General features: G+C 48.2%; 1 protein-coding gene across 1 annotated transcript; it reads left to right on the top strand.

Annotated features, from left to right (window-relative positions):
• Nucleotides 1–55: 55 nt before the first annotated feature.
• LOC149339757 (cytoplasmic dynein 2 intermediate chain 1-like) lies at nucleotides 56–26,812 on the top strand. Its single transcript, XM_089548427.1, has 27 exons — nucleotides 56–695; nucleotides 3,992–4,694; nucleotides 5,238–5,426; nucleotides 5,611–5,684; nucleotides 5,877–5,947; nucleotides 6,315–6,345; nucleotides 6,501–6,590; nucleotides 6,658–6,840; nucleotides 6,910–7,070; nucleotides 8,116–8,239; nucleotides 9,376–9,484; nucleotides 10,629–10,726; nucleotides 11,086–11,209; nucleotides 11,371–11,447; nucleotides 11,924–12,006; nucleotides 12,105–12,180; nucleotides 12,284–12,410; nucleotides 14,651–14,720; nucleotides 15,372–15,415; nucleotides 17,447–17,627; nucleotides 19,579–19,666; nucleotides 20,194–20,263; nucleotides 20,392–20,450; nucleotides 20,556–20,601; nucleotides 25,446–25,623; nucleotides 26,040–26,097; nucleotides 26,670–26,812. Exons 1-27 carry the CDS (start codon nucleotides 681–683, stop codon nucleotides 26,775–26,777), a joined length of 3,237 nt encoding a protein of 1,078 aa, XP_089404553.1. The 5' UTR covers nucleotides 56–680; the 3' UTR covers nucleotides 26,778–26,812.
• Nucleotides 26,813–27,853: the final 1,041 nt, after the last annotated feature.

Below are 27,853 nucleotides of genomic sequence, written 5' to 3'. Positions count from 1 at the left end.
TATACCGATGAAAAGCGGACCATGTGGCCTGGGAACTTTTGACGGACCCTGTACATTCCGGGTCGTAATCATCGGGGAGAATTTTCCCAGTCGTAATCACCGGGATAGAATTTTCCGGGTTGTAATCACCAGAATATATGGATAGTAAGGGCTTATGAAGGATAGCGAATGGAGTCGCTTCCAGGTGGTCTCCTGCTCCATATCTAAGGTCTTGTGCGGAAGAGAGAAGATCCTCCTTTCTATGCTTAGTAATGTCGTGATACGATACTAGGCCGTCCTTCGAGAAACTCCCAGTAACTACCGCGTCCCCTGCTCGGCTGACGAATACTCGAGCTTTGATGTGTGCCGAATTGTTACCAGGGGTCCCCGAGTGAGCCGGTACTTATATCAACTCAATAGCTCCAAGTTTCTTGCTTTACCCATTATGCTTGTTGCTGCCTGAGAAATTATGCCCTTCGCATCAAGAACAGTGAGATCACATTCTCTGTCTGCTTTTCGAATCAACCGCCGCTGCGGAAGCACCGACTCTGAGCCGCTGGCGGCCGGCAGTCGGTGTTTCGTCGTTGCCATGGCAACGCCTCAGCGGGTCAACATGGCTTTGCCGAAATTAACCGGCTGGCTACGAAAAGCGCGAGAACTGTGTTCATCTCGTTGTGCCGGGATCTGCCAGCTTGTCGAAAATGTGCGCGGAACAGGTAAGCTTGCCTGGCTTGTTTATCGAACTTATGTTTACTCGGCTTTCGGGGCCTCGGCCTAGAGCCGGTAGGGGCGTACGTTCCGCTCGAGCGAACGCGGATGCTCTGCTAGGAAGAGGGATGTAATGCGATGAACACCGTGGATTGCTGACACAAAATGTATAGTCCCTTGTCCAATGTCCTTTTTTTGAGCGTGCGTGTCAGCACTGGCAGCACACGGTGAAGGGCAGGGGCACCGCCATCGTACGAATGCGTTTTTAGGAAAGGTCACAAACTGCGTACTTGCCTCTGTGGCATCCCGCAGTTCGTGAGGTAATTTTCATTCCAGGTTCGCCCTCTTGTACTCTTGTTTTACATAAGCCCCTGATCGACTGTAGATAATGCAGTGAAAGCGAATGCCATAGGCGTTGTGGTTATGTTATCTGCAACGGCGGTCTGAAAGCCTGCACGTTTACTGCCGCATTTACATCTGCGAGGTTACTGTACATGCAGATTCGCAGATTGGGAAAGGTCCCTAACGCTGCTAAAACCAACACACACAATTTCGTTTTCCTCTCGAGCCAAAATGCTGCCTAGTACTGCACTTGTGACCAATAAACAAATTTAGAGCGGGAAAACCTCTTTTGCAAGCACAGACGCAAATTAAGCCAATTCCTTCTCTGGGATAAGCTTATTCCAGAGAAAGCCTGTGGTGTGCATCCGCTACGCAACGTGACGTATAATCGGTAAGATTTACAGGATGCCTTCAGACAGTGCCTTCAAAAGGTACAGAGAATGACCAATAACGATTCCCGCATTATGCGGATAGCTTTAGCATAGCATAGGCAGTCGATTGGCAACGACTTGCCCTACCACCGCTCGAGAGTGCTGAAACTCGCGCTTATATTCTCTTGCCTGCTGTGACTAACTATATTTTGGGCCGGCACGCCGATGTAAATGTCGGTGCGTCTGCAAAGTGGCTAGCCACAGGGGTCAATCCCAGCTCCATGATATAGCACGAAGTACACCCGTGAGCAAAAGTAACGCAACCGTCCCCCCTCCCCCTCCTATTCCAAAACTACCATTAGCAACCAAACAACACAGATCATTTTATTTTTGCTTTGCAGCGCAAGTTGCTTCATGAATAACGATCAGCAGTGCAGCACATTCGTGCTGGGGGCAAATTCACCTCAAAATGGGTAAGCGTAGGGAGCTGGGCTAGGTGGTTTTGGGTAGAGTTATGATGCATATTCCAGTGCACAAAAAGACACGGACGAAGAGAGTATAGACGCTTTACAGCGGCGTATCATGGGGGCTGCCATCTTTGATCACGTGATCACGCCGCCATTACTCGCCTCCTGACCGCTCGGCGCGCGCCTCGTCGCGACGGCTGCTGCGCCGGATGGCGTATTCGCCAACTGCAGCCTGTACAGCCACAAGGCTTGAAACCACGGTGAATTGATCACGGTGACTGAAGATTGCCACAACGGCTTACCTAAAAGGGATAATAAATCCTCTTAAATGGCGTTATATGCCACTAAGCATCACGATTTGCGACCTAAAAGGGAAATTATTGAAAAAAATGAAATTAAAAAAAAACAATAAAATTACAGTACAGAGAGCGGAGTCGAACGGCCGACCTTCCATACGCAACACGCGCCTCTAATCCACTGCGCCATAGCGGCGATGTCTAGCCGTCGTTCTGAATGAATATTTATAACCAGCCTTAATGTGGCTGCTACCTGCCGGTGGGCGGCGCTGTCATCGCTGGCTGTACCGGCTGCATTTGGCGAACACGCCGCCGGATGTTTCGGTTCCGACAGGCAGTGTTTCGGCTGATACGGTTGTAAAGGAGTGGGAAGACGACACTGTAGTTGGTCCGAAGCTTCGAAGGACATGTGAAAACCCTAATTTGATCACTTTAGGCGTGAAAACGTGATCGGGCTTCATGTCGCGAAGAGCCGCTGAGCTCTCCGCCTGTTCGAGGCAACGGGTGGATCGCCTGAATGCCGCTGAAGGCTTTGCTTAATATTTTTTATTGTTATTATCTAAAACAGCAATGTTTAATGACCCTGCGGCTGAGCAGGTCATTGTCGTATTGTGTACATGCATGCGGAGACTGCTCTAAAACGCTCACATGCACATCGTACTCATTTGTTTGCAACCTGTTAAAGGTGAATAGGAAGCCTAAAATATTTTCTGTTGGTTTGCTAAACAAAGGAAGGCGACAAAAATAAATAAAACAAATGTTATCCAATGATGTAAGCAGTACCATGCATCAAGCAGCCTTCACAAGCTTGCATGCAATCGTTTACAAGGATTCCGCGATATAATTGTTATAACGCGCGCATGGCAGAGCGTTCACTACAAGAAGTTCACAATTATGTCAGCCTCACATAGTATAAAATTGTGGTACGCTCCATGCTCGATATGCGGACATGATGATGCTCGAGGTCTCGTTGGTTGTAAGTAATCAGCCGGTTCTAGTGACTCTCTCGCATGGATCGCGAGGAAGTGACAACCGCAGGGCACAGCAGCCGTAACACAAATGCTTTATTCCGATTGTGGTCCACGAAAACCGCGCTACTTGGAGCGAAGTTCAACAGTAGCACCAAGACGGTGTGTAATACACGAACTGACGGTAAGCGTTGTCCGCTCGCACGGCTATGCACTGCAACAATATGCAGTAGCGGTATAGGAGCGTAAGTCGTTTTCTTTTTATGACGTTTCGGTGGCGGGACAGCTTGTTCATGCAGCTATGTTGCGCACTTACCCCCGCAGATTTTCCAAAATCCAGACATTTCCTTCTATTTTCGCTGTCTAGCGCTGGCGAACATGTGTGTTGCGTTCGCCCCTTCGGAAAGGGTGGATGTCCAACGGGCGCGAACAGGGGCAGTACGTCCTTGTGCAGTTCGGTTCTGTGAAGCTCGCAAACGATCGCATCCCGCCCTTTTAACTGTTTGTCGCAATTCTTGCAATCCACAACAGAGCATGTATTTTCTCTTTCCACATTTCCACTGCTGCGTCGAGGCACACACGCCGGCGACTTACGAGGCAAGTAATGGCGCCGTGTTCCGAGCGCACCTGTGGCGCCATCTGGTCTGAAACGGAAGAACTGCGCGCTGTAAACGGTCTATACACCACGGACGCCGGGTATTGTCTACTCTCTTCGTCCGTGTGTTTTTGTGGCGCCGGAATTATGTATCTCAATTCTACTCTAAATGGAAAGGGGTGTCCTTAGTTTTGCTCACGAAAGTGTATGAGAGTAAGGTTTCTCAAACTGGCCACACGTGTTTATTTTATTTTTGTCTTGCCAGGCATTGGCATCGTGGGGTGACTTGCAACCCCTTCGCTCCAAGATGTCCCAGAAGCAACGAACAACCGCCGCAAAAGCGAACGGCACTCACGTCAAGCTATCTGAAGCTCGCAGAAAAAGTACGCTCGGGGACAGCGGCGGCGGCAGCAAGCCTCGCAGCGTGAGCAGAGACAACAAAGCGCCCAGCCGTGGGGAAAGCGTTAAACCCGCTGGCCAGCACGAAAGCAAGAGAAGTTCGAGCCAGCATGAGAGCCGCAAACTGTCCGTCTCACAAGACAGCAAGAAGCCCACCGGCCAGCGCGATGTCAAGCCCACGACGAGGCAAGCGGAGAACAAGAAGCCCTCCGGTCACCTTGACAAAAAGGCGGCGTCCACTCGTCACGAAAGCAAGCCGGTCGGCGCTAATCCGAAGGCTCACACAACAGGCGAAGTGGCGAAGAACAAAGACGCCCTCAAGACTCGGCTGCCAACCACCAGCGTGAGGTCGCCGAGCCGTCACGCTAAGGACAGGGACAGCTCGAGCAACCGGAGACATTCGCGCGGTAACGAGAAAGAGCGAGGATTAGAGAAAGTTAGCGTGGCGTCATCATCGAGTGGTGCTTCGGAGAAACGAACCAAGGAAACGCACCGCGCAGCGACGGTTTCCAAGCACGCACCAGACGCGGACTCCAAGGCGAAGCATGCTGACAGGGTGGAGTCCAAGGGTAATCACACTGCGCACTTGACTTTTGTTATTGTGGTGTAACTACAGATATTCAGTCTGGCCATGTTTATCATTGTCAACCCTAAACTCTTAAAACGCTGTGTTAACTTTCAATAACACAAGTGAAATTGCACCAATGTAACAACAACGATTTGTGCTGCTATGGGGAGCGTATGCCTTGAAATGAGCATGCTTCCGATGCAGCGCTACGATTTGCGGTGGCGAACAATAACAATTCAGAAAGTTAACCTTGCCAGATCGAAGTAGGGAGCCATTTGTCTTCCAAGCTTACCGGAGCGTTGGGGTGGTGACTGTTATACCTGATAAATGATCTTGGTGCGATAGATCGAAAACGGGAAGCTATGTAGTGCCGCAGCTTATACGGGAGTAGCATACAGGTCTTTTTTTTTTAGTTGCTTTATATCAACCGGTTCAATAAATTAAAAAACGGACTTCAAGAAAGTTTCATTTTTGCCTACAATGTTCGCGCTTAGCCTGAATTCTTCATTAGCCTTCCTTATGGTTTGCGAAATCTCCTACGCAGGCGCACCGTCAACGTCGTCCCCGAAAAGCCGTTCTTCGCTTATCACCAAACCTGAAAAGCTGGATGTGAGCCACAAGGATCAAAAAAGCCCCTATGAGAAACCGGGCACGTCTCGTAAAGTGCCAAAAAAGACTCGACCGCGAGAAGAAGCCGCGTCGGAAGCGAAAGAGGAAGCACAAACTCGAACATGTGCGTACTGTGAGCTGAGGCAGGCTTTTCTTGTTGTCTGCTTCGCCACTTTTGATGTCACTTAGGAGATGGGAACGTGGTCAGTCCCTTTTACTTTCGCTTCGGGATAAAAGTTTTCCCTGTATGTCGAAAGATAGCCTCGTTTCTTTAGCTCATTTTTCTCCCTTCTTTCGTGGCACAAAAGCGACGGCCACGGTGTCCAAAAAGTCCCGAGCAGTGGCAAGACAAGAAACTTACTCTGCAGACCAGATGCAGCAAGTAAGTAACGTTAGTCGTTCCTCAGCATGCCTTGCATGACCTTTCATTGACTTCATTTGGACTTACAGCAACGCCTTAATTTTTACGTCATTTTCCTTCGCTTAAATGAGCACTCTCGTGGTTATTTCGTGTGCTTAATTCACGGTAGCAGCGTGTTTTTCTCTGTCTTCGAACTGGAGCTGGCGTTCGCAGGCCAATTCGAAGGAAACAGCCAGTACCGTTGAAATCACCAAGAAAGCAGAACAAGCAAGCGTCACCAATGTGTAAGTGCATGCTATAAAGAACAGCACTTCATTTTTGACAAAGCGACATCGCCAGCGATATATCATTAGCTCACTTTGCATGTCAATTTGAATTCTTGATTTCCTACGGCCCTCATTTAGTGGCTGCGAGCGCACTTATCAACAGAATCGCTACTGGTTGGTAGTATGAAAACTGAATTATCACGCCAAAAGTCACAAAGAGCGCCTAGATCAAACCTAAAATAAACTCACTCCTTCGTAGAGTCGTAACAAGTTGTAAACCACCAAAAAAAGGTAGATGAACAAAGAAAGAAAGGAATGAGTTTTGAGAGCGTGCATTACGATTGTTTCATTTCGGAATGATCGAATATTTATGTTTCATTCACAGATTATCTACAACGCCTAGTTCGGTAGAAGAGGTAAGCAGGCACTTATCGAAACTCTTTCGTGAAGTTGGTAGTTGTTAATTACTAAAAACGAAATAGAGTTATTTTACAATATCTATGCACCTTTACCGTGTCTTCGAGGCGCTTGCTTACCATGACCGTTCCTCATGAGCGCCTTGACATTCCAGGGCGTTTATGAAGCTTCCACATCCGGTACATCAAAATCGAAACACCCTTCACTCGCCGATGACTCGTACAATTACGACGATGACTTCGAGGTAAGGAACCAAATCGCCGTTGCAGTTTCGAAGACGTATCGAACTCAGCCCTGTCTTGTTGTTCCAGGAGTACGAATCTGACTTTGAGGTCGATGATGCACTTGACGAGGAAAGCAGTAGCATTAGTACCAGCAGTAGTGAAGATGCTGAAGGAAGAGGCAGCGGTATCGGGTCGTCACAAAAAGTTGCCATTGAGGCAGTAAACAAGGAGCGTGTTTCAACGTCGAAGTACAGCGAAAGCAACGCAGAGGTACAGCAAAGCACAGCTGTGCCGAGCAAACCGTGTCTCTCGAATAAACGTTTGTCTGAATCTTCGCAGGAGCTGAAAGAACAGTCCCACTGGAAATCTGAACCTGCCCTCGAAGTAGAAGCGAAGCCACCTGCTCCGTTAATGCCAACATCTTTCTCGACGTACAGCTTGGCCAGTTACCTGACGGCCCAAAAGAAGGAGGAAAGCAAGAGGGTGCTCAGCAAAGCTCAGTACGTTGTCTGTTTCTCCAGTGATAGACACATTTAGCATACCGTGTTGCCGTTGGCGTTACCGGAGTACCGGGAGCCCGCCCACCGCCAGTTCGCACGTCCTGATTGGTCCCGATACGGCAGGCGTGCACGCAGGATGGGTGGATGGATAGGAGCGCCCCCTTTGAAACGGGGTGGTGGCAATTGCCAGCATGCTCGGTTTTTCTTTGTTTATTTTTGTTCAACTGTGTTAATTGTCAATTCTCATTAAGATTCGTCATCTTCTTTACCTGCGGTTTCCCACACTTCTAACCTTATGTCACATCTCTGCTTTTCAGCCACCAATCCTCCAATCGCTTTTTGCTAACTTCCACTGCAGATATATTTACGCGACCATTGTTATCTTTAAACCCTAGGGCCTCAGGAATAGTTACTGTGCCTGCATCGACATCCGGATGGATACCATCACATTTGAGTATGAGGTGTTCAATTGTTTCCACAGGTCTACCACACACTGCACATGTGTCATCTTCTTCGTTAAATTTCTTTTTGTAGCGGCGCGTTCTAGGACACCCTGACCTAGCTTCAAAAAGTAGGGCACTGCCTCTTGAGTTATCATAGAAAAATTTTTTCCTGATCTGCCTTTTTCAGTATCAATATAGTTCTACACTATGCTTCTTTTCGATTGAATTAATCCAATTTTTAACTTCCGTGTTTTTAACCTGTCGTTTAATGCTCTTACTTTCTCCGTCCTCGTGACCGGCATACTTACTGGTTAGTTTCCTAGTTCTTTTCCGCCACTATGAGTGAACGCTCTTTCTGTATAAGTATTTATTTACCTTAGCTGCCGGGTAGCTGGCGCCATCTGGCGCTCTCGAGGCGATCTGCGCAGGCGCATTGGCGGCACGCAGTCTCACGGTACTCCAGGTACGGTACCGGTAACACGGTATGCTAAAGGTGTCTAGCCTCTTCTTCTGCCCTCACGCTGTGTATGCGAAGCATTCGTAAAGTAGTATAACCGAACAACAGCCGTGGTCACAGTGGCTCTCTGAACCACGTGTTCCAGGCAGCGGGCCAAGGACGTCTTAGAGATGGTATCCCTGGACAGCATGACTTTTCAAGTCTTCGACATTCCACCAACTACCTACGATGTCTACATCACGACATTTGGTCGTGCTGACGCCAAGCAGGTGAGGGTTGACCACTTCCGCTTTGCTGTCATTGACTCGCTACTTTTAAACCTCAATTTCCGGTTGCCAGATCACGATCCCCATAAACTTACCGGTCGTGCTTACTGCGGTGTCCGTCCTTTTCACGTGGTGTTTTTTTTTTTTGCTGTTCTATTAAAAAGACGCATCAAGGAAAAAGTGCACACACTTTTCGCCCTTCTTTACGGGTGTATCATCTAAGACTGTACGCAGTTTTTAAAAACAGGCCTTTTGAGTTGGAATAGCGCTTTTTTTCGGCATAGCATTATCAGCGGTGCAGTACATCAGAATGCAGCTAAGGCGTGCTAACTAGCAGGCTGATTAACTAATATTGAATAGGTAACTTTTTAACTATTGTTGTTAGGCTCCTTAATTAATGAGAGGCGTATAGCCTACCGTAAGTAATATCCATATCGGTTGTTATAATTTCAAAAACGCGCGATTATTCTCGGGACTGTGGCCCAACAAATTTTGGCTATTTTGACGAGCTACGTGCGCTGGAGGGGTTGCTTTACCTGCGAGCTTCTCGAAAACGCATGTATTTTGGCGCGATGTAGCCAAAATATATTAGGCCACAGCGCCGAGGGTAAAAGCCTTTTCGAAATTCGAAAAAAATAATATGGATATTCCTTACGGTGGGCGACACACCTGTCAGTAATTAAGGAGCCTAACAGTAATAGTTTGTTGAGAATTTACGGGTTCGCAGCGGAGCACCAGAAGAAGAGGTCCAGCGTAGCAGGCTTCTAGAACCGAACCGCCCGTGCCGTGCTTGCGCACCGAGCACGCGCCGTCCAACTTTATTTTTTCTTTCGCCGGCTGGGAACGCCGACCTTAGCGCCTCCGCTTCCAGCGTCGCTGTGCACTACAAGTTAAAAAGATAACTATTCAATATTAGTTAATCAGTCTACTAGTTAGCACGTCTTAGCTGCGTTCTGGTGCACTACACCGCTGACAATGCTGTGCCGAAAAAAGCACTCTTCTAAGTTCTAACTCAAAAAGCCTATTTTTAAGAATTGTGTAAAGTCTTAGGTGAAACACCCTGTATATGCCTATGCGCGGGTATGTGTGTGTGTGGGCGCCGGAGCCCCCAACGCATCGTATTAATTCTGTTCGCCTAGGTGCTGGTCCAAACTGACCTTGGCGATGAAGAAGAGTGCCAAACAGAGACCATTGAGCTCAAGGAGAAATGGACTCAGCACCCTCCTCATGACTACAAAGGCTTCGGTGGTAAGCGCTCAAATACTCCGTCGCAAATGTGTAACACGCACGTCAGCGCCTACCCGCTGATGCTATCGTTTTCTAACGCTGTGGCCGTATGAACGCGCGCGCCAAAAGCCACGCCCACAAATTATTGGGAACGTTACATTTTTTTTTTTCAGACTTCGTTGTAATCGACTCGCAACACTTCTCCCGGCTGAACTAAGTCGTCTCTAAGCACCCAGGCGCCCCATAGATTGACTGTCATTCAACAAATCCCGAAGTTCCTCAAAGCTCACTCCACAAACATAACTTTAAGTTGGGTACTTCGTTCGTGTAAAACTACCTTCAAGATAATGGCTGTTCGGATATCCGCGTGTATACCTGGCTTGCTTCGCTGTAGTTTAAAGTTGCGCTAGCGGGCCATCCATTTGTCATGTATAGGTGCGGCCAAAATGTAACTGAGCGCGCTTTGAAGTTTCGAAATTTTCCCACGCGTTCCGAAGAGGAGGTGCGAGAGTTTCTTTGGTTAGTGAGCGAGCGCTCCGCTGCGTGTTGATAGTTTATTGTCTTCTTTTCTGTTTACGCGTACAGGCAAAAGCGAAGGGAAAGCTAAAGGCTTTGAGCCTAACAAGGCCTTCCCTCCGCATACAGGTTCGGCCGCACTGCAGTAAAATTCAGAAAACACATGAAGTATAAAGTATACTTCCTAACCTTAGCTTGATGAGGAGTGACAAGAGTTTCGTCGCCGAAGCTTGTTCCGTAATATCATGGCCAGGACTGTATACACCTGCAATAAAAGTTTAGGGGACAAGACTTTGGCGAAAAAAATTAATTTTTTTTTGCACCCAGGTCACATTGCTTGAGATTTAATTGCTGACTTCTGTACTTCGCACACTCGTAACTATACTGCATACATCTATTCAAATCTGCCTGCAAGGACGCCGACAAAATTATGTTATCGAATCTACTTCTCTGTTTTCAGCGCTGCATACTTGTATCACGTTCTCCGGCTCTAAACAGTGGACACGAGCGCCATCAGCGCCGTACCATTCTTATTTGCTTGTTTTCTCTTTCCTATTAGTTTACGGGCTCTCACTTTAAGAGGAAAATTCGACTGAAAGATGGTCACTGTATGAGCGTTCTTCAGCATCGCTTCTGTTGCTTCCCGCAGGAAGCACGAATGAAACATCGCTTGATAGCGAAGCTCAGCACTTACAAAGCGGTGAAGACGTGATGAACCTTTTCGACTTCTTGAAAAACTCCTCTGACGTAAGTACAAAGCGCGTTATCTCAATTTCCTTTGACGGCCGGCCAAAGCAAAGCATGGTCATCTTCGCGGATTTCCGCGATGGTTACGTTATAGTTTACTTCTATTTTTCAGTATCCTGTCGTACTCGTGAACGAAGCAGATAAATTTTAATTTTGGATGGAAACCTTACAGCCTGCCTTGGAATCAAAATAAGCAGCCTTGACAAATGACATTTTCTGTGCCGAAACAAACGAAACAAAATAAGGCCACTTAGGTCGTTATAAATGTTATTGATTCAGCTAAGCTCACGTTAGTAGCAAGCTTTACTTTTACAGCTCCACCTGCGGAAGACTCACTTTATTTTTTTCTCTTGCTACAGCTCATGCTTCGTGTGATAGAAGAAGGCCTAGCTTGCAAGACTCGGCGGAATCGCAAGCAAGCCGCCGAGGTCAATGGTTTCAGCGATGGCTTCCTAAGGCTGGATCCTCTCCCCATCGCTAAACGTGCGTCCACTTGTGATCTGTTTGATTTATTTAGACCACCCGCTCATGTACGAAGCGTTTCCTTCGAGCAAGTACTTTTCTTGAAGGGACGTCTGCACCTACAAATTTGAGTTTTTCTGTTCTAGGTCAACCAGTAATCCGAGGAAACATTTATGTTCCAGGGTCTCGAATAAGCTTCGTTTGCTTTTCTCGACTTTGTCCGAATTACCTCGCGACCGGCCACGACCTCACGTCTTTGGTAAGCTGATCACGCCACATCAGTCTGTGATTCTACAGCGTTCTGACAGCACGTTCTTTTTTCAAACGTTTTCAAAACGAAAATGAAGCAAGTTCATCAGACATTTCGGTCAAATGTTTGGGGTAGTCCCCCTAGGTGGAGCAGATCTGTTTCTGTGGAAACTGTAAACTTTCCTTTGTAGCCGCATGGCTTTGCTTGTGTGGATGCCAATGAGTAATTACTCCCTTATGAGACATTTCACACGAGTGAAGAATAATACTCAGTCAGTGTATGCCATCTTCCTTTGGCGTCTCTTCATCCGAACTGTCTTTTTATCTGATTATATTGTTTTATTAGTGCGAATTATTATGCAATAACTCACACTTTCTATTTCTCTAATGTCGCAGTACATGACTACACATTGGCGTACTGTGCATGAGCGCAGCCGAAACTGCATCTTCTTTTTTTTTCCATGCTTCATGTCACCGCTACCTTAGCAACCAGACGACGCCAGTGCCGTTATTCCCGGGGACACAATCATTTGCACCTGGAACCTCAACAATCCAGCGAAACCGACCGAGTACGTGGCAGGCCAAAGCTGAGAAACGTACTAGCAAGTACAGCTCAATCTTTGCGGCAAAACGAAGTCACTATAAATATTTCGTGCCTTCTTTCCAGCATCCTAGTCTCTCATAATCAGGTGACCTGCTGCCACTGGTCTCCTCTGGACGCCGTCTCCTTCGCGACGGGTTCGGTACGCTGCAATCCAGCATCATTTCTAGTTACATCCGCCTAAAAATACGAAAAACTGGTGAACACGGATGTATTTAGTTTTTTGTTGTTGTTGTTTACCATAGCTGGATGGTTCGATCGAGTTGTGGGACCTGCGAGAAAAATTCTGCCTCGCCAAGGCGGTCGTGATAAACGACGAAGGACTGCCGGACTGCGAGGAATACAGCATGAAGTTGCCTGCGTACTCCACAGGTAACTAACTTCCTTTGACTTGACACTCCTCCATGTAGCGTAGCAAATCTTCATCACTGCACCCTTGGCGCTGTTGTGCACGAGCTGCGGAACTGGGCTTTTCACTCGGCTCTTGACGCTGTTTTGAATCTGTGTAATTGCATCACTGATCCCTACAACGCGGTGTTTTCTCCAAACACTTTCTCCAAATTCCACTCTCGAAGCTTTTCAAGAGTTTCGCCTGAACGTTTCTCTCAGCAGCTGTCCCCAAAAAAGTTTTTTTTCTATTTTTTTTTCTCGTGGTGTCCTGCTCTTAGTGAAACTCTGTGATCCTCATTTAATGCTTTTATATACTTATCTTCTCTGGTTAGGCTCCTGGAGGTTCTGTGGCTATTCTTCGACGTCATACACACACTCAATACAAAATGTGCTTATTTCACACCGTGCAATAAAAAAAAAATGGCGAATGCAATATATCTTAAACTTCAGTAAACGCATCTGAGTTTCACTGTAACCTCACGTATTTATCATTCCTAATGCACGAACATGATAGTGCTAATACGGGTAGAATAAGGCAATAATAAGATTATTATCGCATCACATAAACAATTAAACAGATCTGCAGACTTCAGCAAAGATCCACGTATACACGTGAAGTGAGACTTTCAGCTATGGCTGGTCACTTTACGCGCACCAAACGTGAAGACGCTTTTCTCTTTTGTTTTGTCAAAGGAGCGTGCCTGAGAGCCTCTTTACGCTTGTATGCTCCGGCGCTACATTAAACCGCGATAAGCACCCGCCAAAACGGCACGTGCCCTGCGGCTTGCGCAAAGAATTACCGTCGCATGTTGGAGCCCGTCCTCTTGCCCCTTCTTCCCGGCAACTGTCATTTTTATGCTTTCGAACTAATGCCGCGCCTTTAGAGGCGTATTGCAAGAGCCACGACATGTATTGTTTAGAAGTAATGAGATCGCCATGATTAAGAGCGAGCAGCGCGTACGCTTGACAAGCCTTTCAGGTTCGGGCACGTAGTAAATCTCCTGGGGGCCTTTTGAGGTCCACGTGCTGTAATGAAACCTTTACTGTGCACGTTCTGCTCTCAGTTCGGATCAATTCCACCTGGTCTGGTAGCCGTGTGACGTTTAATTTCAGCCTAGATTAACTTTAAAGTTTTGAAGCGATCATTTTATTTTTAGGTGTACGGGATATTCTTCACGTACTTAAATTAAATTGTGGCTTGCCTGTGTCTTCACGTACGAGTATACATAAGTTAAATTATGGCTTTTCTGTGCTCGTTTATATGATATTCCCGAGCTGTAACGCTCGTTTACATGTAATTCCCGAGCTGTAGTTCGGCGTTGTTATTGCGGAGCTTGTGTGTAGCAACATACTGTGAATAAAGTAAACAAATACAGGATGAATACAGTGCCACAGACGAATATGCAAGAATATATATCAAATACAGCTGATAGTTTCGTTTAAAAACTATGTTGATATAAGAACATTACAGTAATATAATCGCCGTAGAAATTCAGCCTTGATAGTTACAATGTTTCACTGCTTTCAGTATACGAATCTCGTACGATAGAATTATACATATATCTGACTGTTTAACACCCATCAGAAAGAAGCCATGCGCTGAGGACCGAACATCTAACGAAGTTTCACGCACGGCATTCGTTCTTCTTGCCGTTTAATTAAAGAGCTGCACGAATGCAATGCAGCTAGTGCAGAGAGACTATGCTCATAGTTTACCTTTCTATGAAAAAAATTGCAACCATGTATAAAAACTTATATGTTCACGGAGGAGGAGGAGGAGGAAAAACTTTATATCCTCCTCCACATGGGAACCAATCTGTATTACATGTTAGCAATGCGCAGAATTAGCGGCTGTTGATGCCTCTACCGGCAGTGACGTCATTTCTGTTCTGGTGACGTCGTTTCCTTCCAGCCAATGGGCGAATTTTATGACCTACGACGTATTCTGGCACCATGGGGCTCCTAATGTCCTCGAACTGAAAATTTTATTTAAGGCCAGTACTAAGGCCCGCTGCGATCGAGTAAGGAGCCGTTAACAAAGCCACGCGCTGCCTTGTTGGTTGTTGGGGATAGTTAGGCTGCAGAAACAACTCGAGGCTGAGTTAAGGCAAATTAGGTAAGCTAAATCCGCCGTTTAAGGCAAAAAAAAAATCAATATTTACTGTGCGTACCTTCTTGCGTACACTGACGCGGCGGTAATGTCGCTCCTTTGTGCTTTGCAGCCTCCCTGTTCGAGTCGGAGTGCCACTTTGCGAAAATCGTGGACATCTGCTGTTGGACGCAAGGCGAGGTGTTCGTATAACGACAAGCATGCTTTCTTTCGCTCGTCCCAAATACCTGTTTTCATAGTGATGCACTTCTATCAACTCACTGCTAGCATTATTTTGTGAAGTGTACCAATGGAACACCGTTCCTTGGAGACTTGGCTTTGTACACTCTCATTTGCCACTTTACTTTTAACACTGCAAGCATGAATCATGGAGTGTGTTCAGCTAATCTGCGCGTTGTTTCTCATTTACTCCAAAGGCTGCGCTCAAGTAGACTTGAGAATGGCTTAGAATTTCACGATAAGCAAAGACGATAGTTACAGTAATGACCGCGTCGCCATTACGTCGCTGAAGAATACTTCATTATCCTCCTTTATTACAATGATGGGTGTATAATGGACGAACTCAGGTGTAAAACTGCCTCGCTTGTCTGGTGGCTGTTGCGAATGTCATCCATTTAGCTTGCAGAACGAGTGCTTTCAATAACGTATCCCGTATTTTGCTGCGTGAGTCCCCAGATTCGTCCAGAAGGATGGACTTGAAGATTTTTTTTTTCGCGCATAGGTTTTGTTATTTCTCGAACGAAGAAAAAGGGCACATCACAGAACGCATGACAGAAACAGCTTGCAAGTTTCTTTTCTCTCTCAGCAGCTCTATTTCTTGCTCACATCTGCAGGTACCGCAGCTCCGAGTCTGCGAAACAGCATCGGGTCAGGCCAGGTAAGTACTGTGCGGGAGCGCAAAACTTTTTCTGTGCGTCCAGGCCTTGAACTCCGTCGCACCGAGCGCTCTTACGTTTCCCAATTGCGAACAACTTTCGTATTCTTCTCTGTTACATCTTCGTAACTTCCTGCGCGCAAAGCCAATCAAAAGTCGCCGGCACACACAGAGTGTGTTTTCAGCCATATATAGTGGGGCACTTGCAGCTCCTGTGAAGCTATCAAGGTCCTCAAGGGGTAAGATGGGACTCCTCACTCTTCACAGATATTGAACTTCGAGGGTATCGTAAGTGTTCCACCACATGGCTCAAGCGCTGACCCTGCTGAGCCTACGAACCTTTGAGCAGCCCTGTACCTGCGTCTGCCAGTGGCGACGCTTCCTAAATCTCCAGTCCCGAATAAACTAGACCTTGGGAGACGCTACGCGCAAAGCCACCAACGCTTGTTACGAGCGAGTATTCTCGCTATGATTTTGCTTGGCCGAGAAAGCTGGACGGCGCACTACCGTGTTACGTTCGGATGCTTGGCTGTATTAGTGCACTGTAGCTGTGTGCCGTTTCAGGCGTTCTGTGGATGTTGCCAGCTTGGAAACGCTCGGTTACTGACGATGATGATGATGAAAACGTTTATTAAAGCCTTAGTTGAAGGGAAGGCTGATCGGGTCCCTAGTCCGGGACGCCGTTGGTGAAAGCCGCTGCCCGTGCTCTGGCGACGAGGGCTCGTTGTTCCTCGAGGTCCGAGCTGGACAGGGCCGCCTCCCAGCCCTCCCGCGTTGGCTGATTTATGATCTCAATGCTGTCATTTTTCTGACAAGCCCATACCATGTGGTACAAGTTTGCCTTCTGGCCACAAAATTTGCACTGTGCCGAAAAGGACTCGGGCTCAATGGCGTGAAGCGTAGCTGGGTTATTGAAAGACATAGTTTGTAGCCTGCGAAGGTGACATTCTTCTGATTTACTGAGACCCTTAGCGGGCCTCGGGAGAGTCTGCCTTTCAAGGCGCAAATGTTGCAATATTTCTGAATATGTCGTTAGCGGAGAGGGGGAGCCAGAATCAGGAAGGGAGGACATAGAAGGATGCCGGGGAAAAAAAATTGGCTGTGGCTTAGCTTGGTTAAGCCTGGTAATTGCGAAGCAATACGTGGTTCTGCTGCCGTTCTTCTTGTTCTTCTTCTGTCTCCGTAGCTCGCTGATGCTTTCTCTTTGCAACCTGCCGAAGCGTATAGGCTGGAGGCGGCATCTCATGGGCTTGACGAGAAGAGCGCAGTCAGGCCGCGGCCGTGGCTATGCGCCGCGCAAGGCAACGGCGTGAGATGGGGCCCCGTTTTTAAGCAGATGGTATGACGTCACATAGCGCGCAGCGCCCCTGGTGACAGGAGCGGGAGTCAGGCCAGGGCCGTGGCTATGCGCCGCGCAAGGCGACGGTGTGAGATGGGGCCCCGTTTTTACACAGATGGTATGACGTCACATAGCGCGCAGCGCCCCTGGTGAGAGGAGCGGGAGTCAGGCCATGGCTATGCGCCGCGCAAGGCGACGGCGTGAGATGGGGCCCCGTTTTTACACAGATGGTATGACGTCACGCAGCGAGGTTACGCGAAAGGTCAAGCGTGGCTATGCGGCCGCGGCACGGCACGGGCTGAGGTGGTAGCGAAAGTAGTATTGCTTCGCAATAAAATGTTCGTTCACTGTTTCGTTCTTTCACGCCTTCGTTCACGTAGAACAAGTCTGCAAGATATTAGCCGTATCATAACGTCTGTTGGCCATCACAATGACAAAAGTTCGTTCTAATCGATGTCAACGGCTGCTAGACCTAAATATGCAAATGCTGCCTATTAACGACAAAATTTTTCTTTCGTACTGCATTTTACATAATACAGTGGCCACAAATATTCCTCATCATGCGGGTTCATGACATTGCTTTTACGTATGTACTACTACATAAGACTTGGTGTCGTGTTCGGTGGGATGGCCGGTGTCAGTGTCATAGCAATGCGCCTCCCGCGTTCGCTCGGAAACTCCGTGCTTTGGTTCAGGCTCCTCGCCGGAAGGCTACCACGTGTGGAGCCTGGACGAGGAAGGCACGCTCGTGTCCTGGGCGGTGGTGGAGGCCAAGAGCGAACCTGAGGGATCCCTCACGGACCTCGGTCTGGCACCCGGAGCTAGGCTCAGGCTTATACGCGCCTCGGCGTTCCGAGTCGCCGACTTCTTGCCGCCGTGAGTGCTGTCTTCATTCGTTCATTCATACACCTTCTTTTGGCCGCATCGTTTTGCCCGTCATACTCACTCTGCTTTGGGAGCAATTCTATATATCCGGCTTTCTGATGACTGCAGTTTCTCTCAGCCCTCGAGGGGCATTCACACGACGGAGAGAGAATTTCGCTACTCTCGAGAGTGGAGTGCGCACACGTCACAAAAAAAGCAAACGTCATGCCTTTGGGCGCCGGCACGGTGACCCCAACGCCCTCGTTGGGATGCGGGCAGCTTTTACTCGGCCAATACTGGCCAATACAAACGCTCCCTGCCTTCTCGGCGAGTCGGCCGGCGGCCGCCGCCTTCGACGAAGCGCCGGGCTACGATAGATATGATCCCTAGAAATACTAGATAAGCTATGTGAACACAGCAGCGCGCTGATGAGGACTAGTGAGGGCCAGGCTGTTTCCTTCCCCTTCCTTCCGCCATGGAGGTGGTGCCGGGGGTTTCTCTGGCCTGTGCCCCCCTCCATTCCACAGTGCCCGTGCGTTGTACGATGTCAGTGCATGTTGAAGAGCCCAGGGTAGCCAGGCGGTCGAAATTAATCCGAAGCTGTCCTATACGGCGCCCTCAAGGCCTACACATAACTTCGGGACTCTTTCTTTCTTTCTTTCTTTCTTTCTTTCTTTCTTTCTTTCTTTCTTTCTTTCTTTCTTTCTTTCTTTCTTTCTTTCTTTCTTTCTTTCTTTCTTTCTTTCTTTCTTTCTTTCTTTCCTTCTTTCTTCTTTGCTTTTCTTACCTTGTCCTGCGCTGTAGCAGACAATGTCCACTACTATATGAGATGCCTTCATTGCTTTCGTTTCTAGTACTGTATTTTGAACATGCACAGCCTTACGCTGTTTCTCCTCGAGTGTGCACTGATAACAACACAGGCAAATGAATGGTGAACAAAGCGCTGTGATTCCCCCCCCCCTCCCCTCCTCCTCCCAATATCCCCGTATCTCCGTCATCGCCCCCCAGAAGCACCCTGAAACATCCCTGTAGACGCTTACCTGCAAGGTCGACTTTCGTAACACCCCTTCCTGCCATTGAATCAAAGAAAGAGAAATCTGAACCTTGGAACGGCTCCGGCAAACGAGCGTCTGGGCATCTCTTTTGATTTTCCTTCGCTCCAGAAGTTATCACGGCGCTTTAGCTCATACACCGAAAACCACTCACCGAAGGATACAAGCAAGCCAAGGGCGTACGAGATTTCGCCTTGTCTCTGCAAATTTTAAAACGGCCTTCGCAGCTTGGGCTCATTGCCGGCCACCTCACATCAGGCTCTGACGACGCGAAGGGAACGACCGGCTGACTGCAACAATCATTTACGTGCGCTCCGAGGCGCGCTTACACGAAGGACGGCTCGGCAAAGTCGCTGCTGCGTAAACCCACGTCTCGTGAGAGCCCGCTCAGCTTTGTTAACGCAACTCTTTGTTCACTGGCTATACGCGGCCGGCCCTGGAGAACCGCGTTCGTTACTGCGCTGACGACGTCTGCCGCGGGGTCGTTATAACGAAGCAGAACCGCTTTAGCAGCGCGCTGGATATATCTTACGTACAATTGAGGACTTGGGGAGTTTTGCAGAGGGCACGTGAGTGGCTGCTTTATGCATCGCGGTCATTAGCGCTTGCTTGCGTTTCAAGACCCCCTGGGGCCTTTCGTGCAGGCTTGACTTAGGGACCGGAGCCGTTTCTTTGTAGCTGCAGCTCCGCTGAGGTTCGCCGACATGAAAGCCGAGAACCACTTTCGTCTTAATTGCGCAGTCACCGGCGCGGAGGATCAGAGAGATTGGAGCACTTGTTATGCATGCATGACGTATATGTTCGTGCGAGTCGAGAGATTACGTTCTAGGGCTTACTAGGTCGGAACTGGGTTTCCTTTATTTATTTTTTTTTTTTTTGGCAGAGCGCTGATCGTTTCGCTTGTCACGCAGGTCCTACGATGAGGAGACACGCGACGGGTTGAAGACCTTCGGAATGGCTCAGCTGGACGCTACGCGTGTTCTAGTCACCACAGACATTGTGAGTTGGTCGATCTTGCCGCGACCTTCGCCGTGTATAAGGCTGTGTCGAAGGGCGGCACTAGCATGTGTCAAGCCATCTGTTGTTTAGCCGACAGACCTGGCGCTTTGTCAGCCGTTGTCTGCGATGAAGGTCAGGTGTCGCACCTTCAGCCAAAACGTTTTAGCAGGAGGGAGTGGCTGGATAGTGTACACCCCTGGCGCTATTTAGGGTTTTACCCGTTCGTCCGTGACAGTCTGTGCACGAAATGAGCGTTTCTAGATACAGGATGCGGTTAACTGAAACGTAATGACGACTGTTTTTGATGTACGAGATATCGAGAATGGTAATTTTATAACCAGAGGCTTGAAACAAGCACGATTAATTTAGTATATATATATATATATATATATTTATAACCCCAAATAAGCCTTGCCTTAGGGGCTTCATTTCCGCAACGATTTAAATAGTTTTTTTTTTTTTTGCAACATATAAACCTCGCTTATGCTCGACACGCTTATTTAATGCCTGACTATATCTCTGTACAGGGGATGATCCTTCACTTCGACCTGTATAAAGCGAAAACCTCCCCTAAGGTGTTCAAGCCGAAGAAAAAATGTAAGTGCACCTCACGGTGCGTGGTTTATGGATTTCACATTGCGCACAGCTAATTAAGCACTTGTTTGCTACTTTCTCTTAACTGGCCACCGTAGTGACATATCCCACTGTCTGCTTCTTTCCTTCAGCCTCGGTTGCCCAAGAATGCTGGATCTCCCTGTCGCCGCACCATCCATCGTTTTTCCTCGTAAGTGTTGTCCGTGTTCCATTGGAGCTCCGTGGGAAAATGTCATTAAATACGGCTGCGCATGCTTATTATTTAATACTGCCTTCATATGCCTTTCTTCCACAGGTGGCGAGCCAGAATGGTGCTCTAAGATTACACTTCCTTGAGTATGGTAAGTCCGAAAACTAAAGGGTCGTCGCCCGCAGCAACAGGCAGAAGCCAATTCAGCCGCATTCCACGTGCAAACTCCGCGAATGTAAATGCATCCGCTAAAGCCTAAAAGGCTGCATGGACAGCGCTTAGGAGAAGAAAATTACGTATTGATGAATCTGCATTACTAAAATCTTGTTTCAGCTAAATTAGATTTCTTGGAAAATTGGCTGCTAGAACATTTCCGTGACAAAATAGAGGCTAAGGGTAATAAATATGTCTGTTAAATCATATATAATTTTTTAGCTTCGACTGGAGCTTTAAAGCAGCCAGCACCTCGGATACTGCTTACGTAATACACTGCGGTAATCCTTCGAAAAGCGAATGAAGCGTATTTAGTCTACTCTGTCAGTGCTTTTTAATCGTACCAGTCGCGATACTCCCTGTAGGACTATAGCTTCTAGTTCACTGTACATATTACCCATATATTACATTCCGATACGTTTATTCGACCAAAACACGGGGGCTAGTTGACGGTCGCACTGTGTGCAGCGGTAAAGCAAACTTCTCAAGACTATACTCAAAATATGGAGAAGCAGACTTTAAGTGCTTCGATGACAGCTGATTGCACAGATTATAGGCGGCGCCGCCGTCTCCTAACCACCATAGGACATGCTGTGGGTTTTTATTCAGAAGTTTGTAGCTAATGGGGTCAAGGATATCTGTTTTTGTTATCTCCCTCTGCTATGAATGTGGAACCTGTATTATATCCCATAGCCTCATTCCTAGTCTTTCGTTGCTTCTGTGCGCTTGCATATCCGTGATCTCGCGACCTCATGGCAGGCAGCACATTTGACTGCGGTCTCTAGTTGCTGGACAGTAGACAGTCGTAGTCATAGCATGTACTATCAGCAAGAAATGAAACGCGAACAAGACAACTGAGCTAATGACCGAAAAATATAAAGCTCTTAGCCAGGGGAAGCTCGATATAAGCTCAGGTTATTTGAATTTCGAAAGCGCTAACAGTCTCCTTGATAAATGTTAATCAATCTTGCTTGTAGTTCCTCTTTAGAAGCTAATATGATGATGTTTTTGTGTTGCCACCTCAGTTTTCTTGTTCGCGTTTCATTCGTTGCTGATAGTACTTGCACGACGCACGATGCGGGTTTCCTGTTTTTTTTAGCGCAGAATTACCGGATCGTGCTTATTTGCATTCTCCCCTCGGCGTGTGGTGTCCCTCACGTTAGCATCTGGGTGTTAATATGAGCCTATATCCTAAACCAACAAAGGTCCTAAGGAAGACCTCGATTTTTCTAAACGTTCTCACCCCGAAATGCACGTTCTTGGTACGTACGAGGAGCATCACAACCAGACATCTCTCATAAGGTCGTCGTTAGTTCTCAGGTTGTTGGATGCTGGGATGCTGTGAGAACAAAAATTTGTCAAACGTCCTACAAGTGCCCATTCTCTGTGTGACACTGCTGCGTTAACTTAAACCAAGAAGGTTCATTTTGCACGTGCGTCGCATAGACTTTGCATAGCGTGTACCGCTGTACTATAGTGAACTAGAATATTTCTAGTGGCGCGACCGCCTCCGCTGCAGAGGGCCTCGAGCGGAAGAAAGTTGCGGCGGCGCTGTAGTCGCCCGCACTTGAAAGCGCGTCAGCCGCGGCACCTTTCAGGCGGCCGTCGCGCTTGCAGGACACCGCTTCCGCCGATGTTTTAGGCGATTCAAGTTTACCACCACGAAGGGATGCAAAACTACTAAGGGACAAAAATGTTTGCTTTCCGCTTTCTGTCCCGTGTAGCTTCGTTGTGCATGTGGAAATATTCCGATGCTGTCGCTGGCGGACCGAAGAGTTCCGTAATTGTCTGGCCGGGGACAGCCGCTTCACATTTCGCGGTGGTATTCGTTGCAGTTTGCCTCGATTAGTATTGACCCTGTTTTATCCATGAACGAGCAAAATGAAAAAAAAAAGTGATTTTGCAAACGCTCACTACGATTCTCGCGGGCGGCTCAGCTGTATAGCTGAATGCAATATACATTCCTCGCTTCGCTCATACTCTTTGTATAATAAATTTCATCTCACTGACGGTGCGCTTCACACAAAATATGTGCTTGCGTCCTCGCTTTCAAGCGCCATTAAATACGAAATAAAAAGGAGTCCCTGTCTATGATCAAGATACCACCGACCATGAGACAAGAGCACATAAAGAAGGTAGTCCGCCGTAAGTGAAATGAAAAGGCGATTAATATTGTCTCCTTACTAGCATTTTGAAAGAAATACGCTTTGTCAAAATGTTAAAATTCCTCACCGTGACTCATACGACCTCCTCCCTCTGTGACCAGCCTCGGAACTAGCTGCGGCATTTAATTACGCCGAGTCGTGGCGCTATTCTATTTGTGCTGCGTGTGTGCGTGCGTGCGTGCGCACGCGCGGGGTAGGGGACGTGACGCACCTGAATACCATGTGTGGTACTGGATACATGTTCTTGGTTTATTAGGGAGATTCCATTATTTTTCAAAGCATTTAATATCTTCATCTATGCTTCTGTATCACAAGGAATTTGCACTGCACTTACTACTACTACTTGGTACGCACAGGTGCTTGGCACAGTCATGAACAACAAACAAAGTTTTCACAGACCACAACAATGCACAATATGTCCACTTTTAAGCCGACCACTGCACAACAGCTTGGTTGATATGTCGGGGTCCCCCTCGGAATTCTCACTTCAGTTCCATTTATCACATGGACATAATCCTTCAAAATTAGATTAGCTTCAAAGTGCAATTCACAAACAGCACAATCAGCGTCAAGCGGCTTGTCAAGCCTTTGGAGGTTTCGCTGCCAAGCAAGCCTTTGCTGTTCGTCTTTCGGAGCCTTAAAAAGCGATAACTTACGCTCCTGTGCTGTTCTCGCGTAGCCAGTTGTGCAACCTGGTGCATAACATTGGTTTAGCCGCCGCTTGGGAGGCATCGTAAACACTGATGCAGAAAACGCACGCACGGAGCAACACACCACGACGCAAACATCGACACGCAACTGCGGGAGCAGAAGGCGCGCGCAGTTGCTTCAAGTGCGGGCGACGACAGCGCCGCCGCTACTTTCTTCCAAAGCAGGGTACGCGGCGCACAATAGGAGGCGCCTCCGCTCGAGCCACTGTAAAACTTCTAGTACACTGTAGCTGTACCCCTTACCGCCAGTGCGCACGCGGTGACCGTACCCAACGCGGCCAGGTGCCGGCGCCAGATGGCGCTGATGGCGCTGGCACCTGGCTCCACCTGTCGCCCTCAGGGCGATATGCTCATGCGCAGTGGCGGCGCGAGGTACGTGCTATGCTAAAAGTCTCCATTGGCGTTCCTGCTCATGCGCGATTGCGACGAATCCTTAGAAAGCGTTGCGCCGAAAATGTACTATTGCGCTCAATATGACTTGCAACACACGAGCGTGTAGACACAGCGCTTTCCGGACGCACGGTGGTGCCAACAAGCGGTGTGCTTGAAAACAAAGGGGAAAGGATTCTGCTGTTCCATCAGTCAGCCGCATCCCCCGCGTCGTCTGCTGTGCGCAATCTGAGACCGTTTGCTACATGCATTGTCACGCAAATGTCACCGCGCTAGCGTTGGCTATGCGATAACGCTATGCTTCCTTCAAGACCAGACGACACGGGGGAGAAAGGTCACTGCTGGAACAGCAAAGTCCTTTCCCTTTCGTTTTCAAGGGCTCCGCTTACCGGCCCCACCATGCTTCCGGTAAGCGCTCCGGCCACGCTGCCGGGCGTTGCAAGCCATATTGAGCGCGATAGTACATGTGTGCATGAGGTACACCCTATCAATTTTTTAACGGTATCACGCGAGCATCGACCGTTCGCTTGATCAGCGCCCTATGACGGAACGGATCGGCGAACTCGCCGAGTGTTGCCGCATGCGCACGAAGACCAGGTCACGGTGGCCGCCGTCTGCTAGGCTGTTCCAGGAGCTGCACGCAGCCCCCGACCCTTCCTTTCGATCGTAATAAATACTGCTGGTACACGCGCCGCCGATATTCAGGAGAAGCTACGTGCCGCCCAGCTGCAAACAGCTTTGCTCAGCGTTTCTCGAACGAACCTTGCGATCAGTCTTTCCTGTGCTCTTGTTTTGTTTGCAGTTCTATGCCGATATGGCTGTGGCCCACGATTTTGATATGCGGGAGATAAAAAATGCCAGGTAGTGCGGTTAGCGTAGGAAAGGGTCGGGGGCAGCGCGCAGCTCCAGGAACAGCCTGACAGACTCCAGCCGCCGTGGCCTGGTCTTCATGCGCATGCGGCAACTCTCGGTGAGTTATCCGATTCTTCCCGTCACTAGGGCGCTGATAAAGCGAGCGGTCGATGCTCGTGTGATACCGTTAAAAAATTGGAAGGGTGTACATATGTTATAACATATGTACCCTATGACAACGCAGCGAGCTATGGAAAGAAAAATGATAGGTGTAACGTTGAGAGATCGGAATCGGGCGGAGTAGGTGAAAGAACAAACGAGGGTTAATGACATACTAGTTGAAATCAAGAGGAAAAAATGGGCTTAGGCGGGGCATGTAATGCGAAGGCAAGATAACCGCTGGTCCTTAAGGGTAACGGAGTGGATTCCAAGAGAAGGCAAGCGTAGCAGGGGGTGGCAGAAAGGTAGGTGGGCGGATGAGATTAAGAAGTCTGCGGGTATACGGTGGCAGCAACTGGCACAGGACAGGGTTAGTTGGAGAGACATGGGAGAGGCCTTTGCCCTGCAGTGGGCGTAGTCAGGCTGATGATGATGAATATGATGTACCCTATGCGTACATGTAGGTTTTTATCGCTACTAGCGTTTTCACTATTATACGGTGACAGAACAAGCCGTATGGGAGTGGGACCCGCTAGAGAAGACAGGGCTAGGGGCGATCCTCTGGAGCCCCGCCAGTCCTGCGCTGTTCTACGCAGCCATGGCGTCGGGGGAGATGGCAGCGTGGGACCTCTCGGCGGACCACGCGGCTGAGCCGCCTACAGTCTTCAGGTTTCCCTCCTCGAGGTGAGCGCGCTTCGGGGGGCCGCGCCACTTTCTCATTGCGTCGCTCTCACTTATTCAGCCAAACGCCTCTCGGTCGAAACAAGCTATGTCAGAACGCCGTGCTGTGCTGACTGAGTGCATCATTACAGTCTGCCTGCGCAACTGACTGAACGTGCTCCCAGCGCATCTTAGCGTAAGCGCGCATGTATCTCACGTTAGCCGCTAACTTTAGCGTTCGCCGCTAACGTTAACCCAAGACGAAAGGCGGCCCTTGCGTTCTGCGCATGCGCACTTCGACGCCCCAAACTTCTTGGGGCCCCCAAAGCTTGGGGCCGCCTATTCTAAAAGTCTCTAATGTCGCGTTCGCGTCAAGACGCTGTGAAATCCGTTCTTGTCTCGACTGAGTTGTGACCGGCGACTCTTAAATGTCTTTTCAGAGTACTGGCTACGGACGCTAACCACACACTGGCTTCGAGGACGTTCGAGCCATGCCTGGTAAGACTGTAGTCGATAGGCCAATGACGCGGGGTCGCGATGAGCGAGACGGCAAATTTGCCGAATATAATGCGCGCGCTGTGCATTGTTAACATCTATGATTTACGCCGAAGTTCGGTTACTGTTCCGGAACGAGTTAATAAATATTACTAATATTACTATTACTAATATGCCCCACGCGGTTCGCAATTACTTTATGCTTGCACTTGACCAAATTAAATGCTTTATTGAAGAGCAAGTAATTCGAGTTCTGCTATCATACACCCACACACAAAAAAAAAGGGTTGGTTCAAGAAAAAAAGACTGAGCTGAGCACGAAACATCTGCACAGACTTTTTTTAGTGTGTATAGGCTCGAAAATTTTAATTACTCTGAGTGAATCCGACAAAACCATTAGCGAACAGTTGCAACAGACATGGCGCTTGCAATATATGCCTTCTGCCAATAAACAAAGTGATATAGGCAAGCGCGAACACCATAGTTAGTTACCTTTTTTTGGTTACTCGCTACTGCTACTGTTGGAGTTTTAACATTCATGCTGAGAATTAACTTCTGTATACGTTTATTTGCAGGCACTAGCAATGGATGATGGTACAGTACAAGTGCACCTCATGGACTCAGGAGACGAAAGCCATCACCTCGACCGTGACCAGATCCAAAAAATGTTGCTGAGTCTCTAGAAATTAATAAAGGGCATGCATATTTTCAGCTTTCATATATGGTGTTCCATGCCGCTGTCACAATGAATGCCCCGAAGCTACCGTAGTGGTAAGACCTTTTCTCTTTCCGACGTCTCCATCTCTTTTTCATATACCGGGTGTTTCAGCGAACACCTTCAAAAATTTTCAAAAGTAGGCTTTTTGGGGCAAAAATATGGCTTTTGCGGCATGTTGTTGGCGGACACCAGAAAACAGGTGAATCGTCTTAAGTAGTAAGCTGGTTCACTAATTTTTAATAATTAACTTTTTACCTTGTAGTGTTGGGCGCCTAGTTGCAATTAGAGGTTTGTAGCCGGTCGTTAGTAGTAGCCATACCAGTTTTTAGAATTTCGAAAACGCGATTACCATTGGCGCTGTGGCTCGACAAAATTTGGCTTTTTCGACTTGTTACGTACACTGGAGGAGTTGCTTTTCGTGCATGCTTTCAGAAGCGCATGTATTTTCACACGATGCAGCCAGATTTTGTCGATCCAGAGCGGCGAGGGTAATCGCGTTCTCGAAATTCTGAAAATTGCTACTACTAACGACCGGCTACAAATCTCTAACTGGAACTAGGCACCTAACACTGCTAGTCAAAAAGTTAATTATTAAAAATTAGTCAACCAGCTGACTAAAGGCGATTCACCGGTTTTCTGGTGTCCGCCAACGCTGGTAATACTGTGCCGCAAAAGCAATATTTTACCCCGAAAAACCTACTTTTGAAGATTTTTGAAAGTGTTCGCTGAAACAGCCGGTATATAGCCGCGTGGTTGTGACACCGGGCAAGACAGATGGCAGCGGACGATCAAGCTGAAGCTGGACTCAAACCGTTCATCCAGTGTCCGCAGACAGAAAGCGAACTCGGCGGCAGCGATAGCATCCAGTGCTCTTGGCGGTCGACGAAGACCAGACTGACCGTCGCTCTCGAGGTAAGGGGTCTACAACACCTACGATAATCTCGACCATCGTAGAAACAGTGGCGCGTAGGTACAATCATACTAGAGACATCCGATGGCCACCTCTGGCGTGATCAACAAACAAAATGATAAGGCACATAT

The sequence above is a fragment of the Amblyomma mixtum genome, chromosome 6, assembly GCF_055824585.1.
Source record: "Amblyomma mixtum isolate Tamu chromosome 6, ASM5582458v1, whole genome shotgun sequence".
Taxonomy (NCBI): Eukaryota; Metazoa; Arthropoda; class Arachnida; order Ixodida; family Ixodidae; genus Amblyomma; species Amblyomma mixtum.
The sequence above is the reverse complement of the archived record's forward strand: the minus strand, read 5'-3'. Positions and strand labels throughout refer to the sequence as shown.